A 7,203-nucleotide genomic window follows, 5' to 3' on the forward strand; every position below is an offset into this window, starting at 1 on the left:
TCTTCGGCGACTTTCAGAGGGCTGGGATGCGGTGCGGGATCCTCACAGCAAGTCTCTAAGCCGGCTTTGATCCGGACGTTGGCGGATTGGGAAGGGAAGAAGGTGAGGAAGAAGAAACAGACTCAGGAGTTTGGAAGAGGCGTCGGCGGTTTGGATTTTCAGAACAAAAGTTTCTGGGTTTTCTTCTTCATTCACTCAAATTTGAAGTTGAAATTTTTTAAAGGTTATCCTTAAAGTTTCTGGATATTTTCCGTGATTGATTTTTCTTTTCACTATGATTTTATCTGGGTTTGTTTATCTAGATTTGATGAGGATATGACTTTGGTGATCTAAGGGGCTGGGTTCTTTCTTTTTCTTTTCGTTCCTTTTTTTTTTCCTTTTTCTTCCTCAATCTGGATGAATCGGATCACAAAAACATTTTGGGTGAATCTGGATCAATATTTCTTAAACATTTTTCGCACATGGGTCACCATCATTAACAGATAAGTTGGAACGAAAAGATTGTGGGATTTCGATGAATCGGATCACAAAGTAATTTTTTATATGATTTTATCTGCTTTTTTTTTTTGTTTTTTGCTCTGATATCTGGGTTTGTTTATCTGGGTTGTTTCTTCCCTTTTTTTTCTTCCTCAATGTGAGAAAATGACGCCCGCTACCCTCATTAGTGGGTCACGTGAGGCGCACATGGAATATTTTGTCTGAAAAATTAACACCGTTTTTAATTGGACCTTAATTATAAAGGATCCGAAACGTTAAGGAGCTGATTGTTAAAAAAAAGTTTAAAGATCAGATGGTCAATCACAAAAAATTAAAGGGGTCCTATGCAAAATCCTTTTTTAGGGAAAAAGGAAAGCGGTCACTGATAAAGAAACAACGGCCTTTAAATGTTCTCTTATTTTAAGGTACCAAACCAACTTTTTTCCTCGTCGAGGTTCCAACTTTTACGATGTCGTTTCTGCATGCAAAGACTAATAAGTAGAACAATAATGATAAGTTGATGATCTTTGGTTCTTACCAAAGTTTGATCTTTTGACGATTCGGTTCAAATTTTCGAAGACTTGTAGCGCACAATTCTCATCCTCGTGTACATCGAATTGTGTTAAATGTTTAGTTCATAATCGTTCAGAGATTTATGCGATAGATTTTAAAAAAAGTAAACCAGCATGTTTCTACTCTTAACTGTTTTATTTTGATGAAAACCATTTGTTATGCGTATATTTTCAGTTTGATGTGATTTTAAGCACATTTAACCGTAAAAAACAAACGACTTATAGAAAGCTCTATCATAAAACGACCTAAACCGACCCTAATCATTTTGATATGATTTTTAACTCTGTTTTTTGGGTACTCAATCACAACTCTTTAAATTATCTATCTTTTTAATCCTCTTTTTCTTTTTTGTGTATTTATTCCTCTCGTAATAAAAGGTTATAGGTTTTGCCCCACTATTTGAGTCACCTCTAAGTGCATGTCACGTGGGTGGGGTAGGTTTGCTTCTGCTTAGCGGCTTCCACTGCAGGAACACTCTGATAGCCTGATGACCGCCCCATCACAATTAAACGCAATTGTTGGCAGTTACAACTAAAAATGAATTTGAGGTTGGTTTTTGTACCACAAGCAAGAATTTCTATATGTGCATTCCTCATTGGGTGTTAATTGTTATCTTTATCCTTCTCTCCTTTCTTTTTATTGTTTTTAGTTTTCTTTTGTTCCAGTTATTAAGACGTGGCTCCAGATATTAATTGCTGATTTGGACACAACATTGCGTTCTTTGAGATATGCTTTCACATATTAATTGTTGGTCTGCATAAAACAAACATATCATCTTCGCCTCCGGCGTTGACGACGTCCCAACGCCGAAGGCGCGGCAGAGGAGATTTGTCTCCTCTTTTTTTTTTTTCCTTCTTATTTTTAAATTTTTAATTTTTTAGGCTTTGATTAATTTTATATAGTGCAATCAGGGACATTTTTGTATTTGTGGGGGTAACAAATCATGAGCACTCAATTGTTATCCAACCGCTTAAGATTTTCGTTATAGGTATCGGAAGGAGGCATTCATTATTCTAGCATTCTCCTAGAATGAAAATTATATATATACACACATATATATTTAGGAATTGTCTTATCAGTCAGACACCTGTGATTTTTTCATATGCTTGTATAACACTATTTTATAAAAATGTGTAACGCTATTCAATTTGCTTTAGTATAACATTCAACAAATATAACTCAACACGTTTAACATTGAGCGTTACACAAATATATGAAAAAAATTATAGGTACAAACGAATAATGTTATACAGGCATACAAAAAAAAAAAGTTTGCTTTAATGTAACATTTAATAAATATAGCTCAACACATTTAACATTGAGTGTTACACAAACATATGAAAAAAATTATAGGTACAAACGAATAATATTACACGGGCATAAATTTTTTTTTGCTTTAATGTAACATTTAACAAATATAGTTTAACACATTTAACATTGAGTGTTACACAAACATATGAAAAAAAAAATTATAGGTACAAATAATGTTATACGGGCATACAAAAAACATTACAAATGCCTTATTGGTCCAAGTGTCGTATTGAAGACTTTGCTTACTTATATATCTATCTATCCGTCTCATAAAAAGCACTTAGCGTAAGTGACTCCAGGCGTTGTCAAGAATTCAGACGTTTGATTTAGAGTTGGTTGGCCTCTGGCGAGTAATCCGATTATTGAACGAAATATTTATCTTTTTCTCTCAATAGCAAGTATGTTAGGTGAGCCAAAAAGGCGGAAAAGACATTCAAGTGGACCTTGATCATAATTCGGTTAGAAAAAACTTCATTAAGTGGTACTTGTCTGTCTTGAGTATATCAACATGTGAAGTTATATATATTCGATCCACAAATCTTGTACCCTTTTCCGGCTTTTTCCAAATACAAATTGGCTTTGAAGGAAAACATGAATCGTTAAATGAAATTTCAATTCTCTATTGAGAAGCAATGGCCTCTCCCGTGACAAAATGATGAAGAATGTGCCTTCTAAGTCAATGAGAATGATGCTTCTTTCTACCTGTAAAAGAATAACAAAAAATTGTGAATCCAAGATTTAAGTAAATCGTCTGGTTAAGCAAGCTTCTTAGCACGGCCACTCGAAGGGCCGCCATCCTCCTTTTTTGACCCCGGTGCCTCAGGCTTCCGAGCCCAAGCAGGAGCTCTATCTGGCTCGTAACGATAATCATAAAAGAGTTCCTCTCCTGCACTAATTCGTTCCTTGGCAAATATACCAACTCTATGATCACCGGCAACCATAATGACCTGTAAATTGAATGCGGAAAGTAACAAAAATGAACTGCAATGCTCTTAACAACCAGTTGAAATCGTCGGATGGTAAGTGGGAAACTATGCAAAGACCATAAACAACGTACCTTTGCATAGCAATTTGGGTCTGGAGCATGGTTGGCAAACTTCAATTTATCACCCTTTCTATAAGCATCAAGAACAAACTGTACGAAAACACGCATTTGATCATAAGTCTCCATGACCGAAAAAAAGGGTGATCTCGTCATGTACATAGTACTTGAGGGTAACATTCACATACCTGATCATTTAAATTGAAAAGAAATGATGAATTTTCACGGTCATATATCTTCCCACGCTTATCCGCTTCTCTATGTGATATCAACTCTCCAGTGTACTCGCCAAGGTACTCATGCTTGCCAACGCTATTCTGGAGAATGGATACAATATTTAGGGTGGAAAATGAAAATCAGGCATGTAAATAACAATTTCAAATTTCGAATATTACCTTCAAGAAAGCTCCCCAGCCAGATACATCAGATCTTCCAAGTAACACCTGTACACCAATGGGACCAAAGCCATCATTCAAAGATTTTGCAGTAGCAAATGCCGGTAGATACGGATTTCTAAGGTAATTGTTAACGATGCATGACCTTGTCCCTCATTAGCAAAGCATGCCTGCCCTAATAATTTTCCACCGTAAAAAGCCTCAATGAATGTGTACCATTGAGTAACACTTTGGATGAGATGAAGGGATCTCAAGTCTTGACTGTTAAACCTATAATGAATGCCATTAAAGGGGCATATTGGAATGATATCCCCATGCCTAGCTTTTCATAATTTTTTTTAATGCATTCCTGAGTTGAACAATTTTTTTTTTTTTTTCAATTGGGTTGAGCGACACTTGTTAGAATAGGCGCATGACATTAAGAACTTCATTCCAATTAAAATAATCAAGACGAAGGAAGGAATTAGTGGCATATACACTTGCTTTTTTGTCTATGTACTACTGACGAAAGAGATAAATGGCAAAAAGCGGTAAAATATGACTACCCTCTGTTGTTGTTTGAGAAGAAGCTTCATATTTCTACATTCGTAATTGTCACCTCTTTGGTTGGGAACCCCAAGAGAACCATCTCCGCAACTGGAAAACACATTTTATGGCTTTAGTAGAAAATAATATAAAAGACCATAAAGTATGAAAAGCAGCGGGCTAAACTTCAAATCTGAAAATTTTTCAGAGGGTTGATTGATTAGAAAAATTAATTGCTAAAACCGTCTCTCTACTGTTTCCCGTCTTCAAAATTTCCATAAGCAAGGGCCACTAGTACGATGTATATTTTATTATATAATGCGCACACACAATTACCCATTGCATATGTGATCCACTAGTATCTGACAACTAAACATGCCACATGAAGTCCTATGCACTTTTAGCCTTTTAGGCAATTATTTAAATGTTAAAAAAGCATCAGCTTAGTAATTTCCCTTCATATCACTTGAACAATTATGTCTTGACAAGGAAATGTAAGTTTGAGAGTCCAGCAACACGTACTGACTAGCCCTTCTTACTAGAATGTGTTCTTCACCAAATACAGAGTAAACCAAATGTTTCCAGTCAATTGTTCACCTAGTAAATTGATAGTTTATTATGAAAAATAAATTTGGCTGCATCATGAAAATTTTGAAAACATGAATTTTGGGACAAACATTGAAAATATCACGAAAAAATCATAATCGCATAAGCTGCTACTCGTTATTGAGCTACATGAAGGATTTCACCAACACATAATCCAGTGAAGCAATGAAACAGAAAAATAAAGAATTAAACAATCACCTGACCCAACAGTTCCTACAAACATCTGGATCACATTCCCTGTCAGCAGCAAAGCAAGGGCATTGACGACTTCGGCATTGACTTTTAGCACAATGACAGCCTCTAAATCGGTTCTTGCAACTCTTAGGACATCTGGACAGATAAATAACTAAGTTGTATTTATTTTGCGCAACAATATTGCTACTTTGAAATTTATAAACATTGTAATTGGCCAAAGGTGTGCCAAATAAAGTTCACGATATTCTAAACGAATTTACTTATTTTTCCTCCAGCATGCCTTCGTAGGATAAGGAGCAATTATGTCATTCATAAGTTCGATAAAAGAGCTTACCCACAGTACTTTTCACAGCAAGTCCCATTAAGAAGACAGCTGCACTGCTTCCCACAAGCTGTTTGGCAATTGCATGGATTATATTGCCTGCATGGCTGATCTTTTCTCTCGGTAATACGTTTTCTGATTGAATGGTAAGCAGCAGACTTCCAAGTATACTTTAAACGACGAACTCTACCCCTCCTCCGTAAAAATCTAGACCTCCTTCTAGCTTCATTATTACCCTACAGATCATGACACCGCACAACAAAGAAACTACATGTTATGGCAGGGAGGGTCCTGTCAGATGGATAGAGATCTATCACATATAGTACCAATCATAGTTCCATTAATTCAACCTTAGAGTAGCCTTCAACAAGCGAGTTTGCAGCATCGCCTGCTTGGCCAGAATTCTTGCTGCCAAAGTGATTCATGTACTGAAAAACCTCCCAACAAGTCTTCATGCCACTCAAAAGGTTTCTTGCAATTAAACAGCTGTAGCAAGAGAACCAAAGAACATAACACGATGAAGATAAGAAAACATATGAAGCAATTACTATAAATTACAAGTATTTACGAACATATGTATCCAAACAAATTGAATGTTTGAAACAAATATAGCACTATAAGTTTACCTATTCTTAACTAACTTTCAAACAGATGCAAATAATTAAGTGAAAGAAGTATTAGGAACCTGATTCTCACAGCTCAATATTCACACAAAAGAACAAGAATAGAAGGCAATCAGAGTAGTTTTATTGATCATCCCCAACACTACCTCATAGAATTTTACAGAGAACGTAAAGAAAGCTTAGGATAGACTGGAGTATTCGAGGACTCCGGAGAACTCCTAACTTTGATAGTATTCGAGAGACCATCAGCTCACCCTAATCTCAGTCTCCTAAAACTCTCAAAATCACAGCCTACCCTAGTGAGCTACTAAGCCCTTTATTTATACTAATTCCTACTAACTCTACCAGCCCACTAACCAAACAAGTTCCCAAGTCATTAACGGATCCTAACATTACCCCCGCCCCAAAGAAACACATTGTGTCCTCAAGGTGTTAAGTAATCGCAGCCGTGTGACTCCACTTCCTTCCAATCTTGATGAGCTTGGATCTTGGAATGTTGAATGGAATGATTCATACAAAACTTGCTTCAAATGTTCTTGTCAACTTTATTTTTTCAACTTCACACTTTTGTTTGGAGCTGAAATTGAGAACCACTTTAAAGGCATCGAAACCATGAAGCTCAGCCTCAAAATCATCCTTGTAGTAATGGAAGACCTTGTTGGTCAGTTCAAACAATTCATGTATAACAAAAACCTTCCTCCCACAAGCGTTATCTTGCTGCAGTTCATGTTCCACCACACCAGAGAAAGCTGCCTTGTTGTTTGTCAGAACATCAACAATGGAGGGTAGCTGCAAGTGTATACTCTCCATTCCTTTGTCAACAGCCCCAGAATTGTTGCAAACAGAATCAAATTCATCTTTTAAAATACAAGAATGGACTCCACTGTTAACTTCTTTCACTGGTGCAGCAAACTCCGACTCTATAGTAACATCCATGGAAAATTTTGATATCATTGACATCTTGTTTCCCATATCTTGAAGCCCCTCATTACTAGCACCAGATTGAAAACCAAATTCATTTTCAATGCCTTGGTCCACCTTGCCATCAAAAATTCTTCATAGTCAAGTCTCCTTGAACATCCATTTGATCTGAAACATCTGTTGTTTAAGCTGGAAGCAACCTACTTGAACTGC

General features: G+C 36.4%; 1 protein-coding gene across 1 annotated transcript; it reads right to left on the reverse strand.

Annotated features, from left to right (window-relative positions):
• Nucleotides 1-2,545: 2,545 nt before the first annotated feature.
• LOC21385365 (histone-lysine N-methyltransferase CLF) lies at nt 2,546-5,930 on the reverse strand. Its single transcript, XM_024175663.1, has 8 exons — nt 5,797-5,930; nt 5,459-5,682; nt 5,128-5,259; nt 4,344-4,434; nt 3,799-3,846; nt 3,592-3,720; nt 3,419-3,496; nt 2,546-3,308 (listed from the first exon to the last, which is right to left on the reverse strand). The coding sequence occupies exons 1-8, from the start codon at nt 5,899-5,901 to the stop codon at nt 3,117-3,119; spliced, it is 999 nt and encodes a 332-aa protein (XP_024031431.1). The 5' UTR covers nt 5,902-5,930; the 3' UTR covers nt 2,546-3,116.
• Nucleotides 5,931-7,203: the final 1,273 nt, after the last annotated feature.

Source organism: Morus notabilis, unplaced genomic scaffold (assembly GCF_000414095.1).
Source record: "Morus notabilis unplaced genomic scaffold, ASM41409v2 Scaffold1424, whole genome shotgun sequence".
Taxonomy (NCBI): Eukaryota; Viridiplantae; Streptophyta; class Magnoliopsida; order Rosales; family Moraceae; genus Morus; species Morus notabilis.

Excerpts from the sequence above, each read along its gene's own strand:
- LOC21385365 (XM_024175663.1), bottom strand. The coding sequence starts at position 5,901 with ATGAAGACTTGTTGGGAGGTTTTTCAGTACATGAATCACTTTGGCAGC. Across the intron at positions 5,260-5,458 it reads TGCTGTGAAAAGTACTGTGG|ATGTCCTAAGAGTTGCAAGA; the intron begins GTAAGCTCTTTT and ends TTATCTGTCCAG. Across the intron at positions 3,497-3,591 it reads TTTTCAATTTAAATGATCAG|TTTGTTCTTGATGCTTATAG; the intron begins GTATGTGAATGT and ends GTTTTCGTACAG.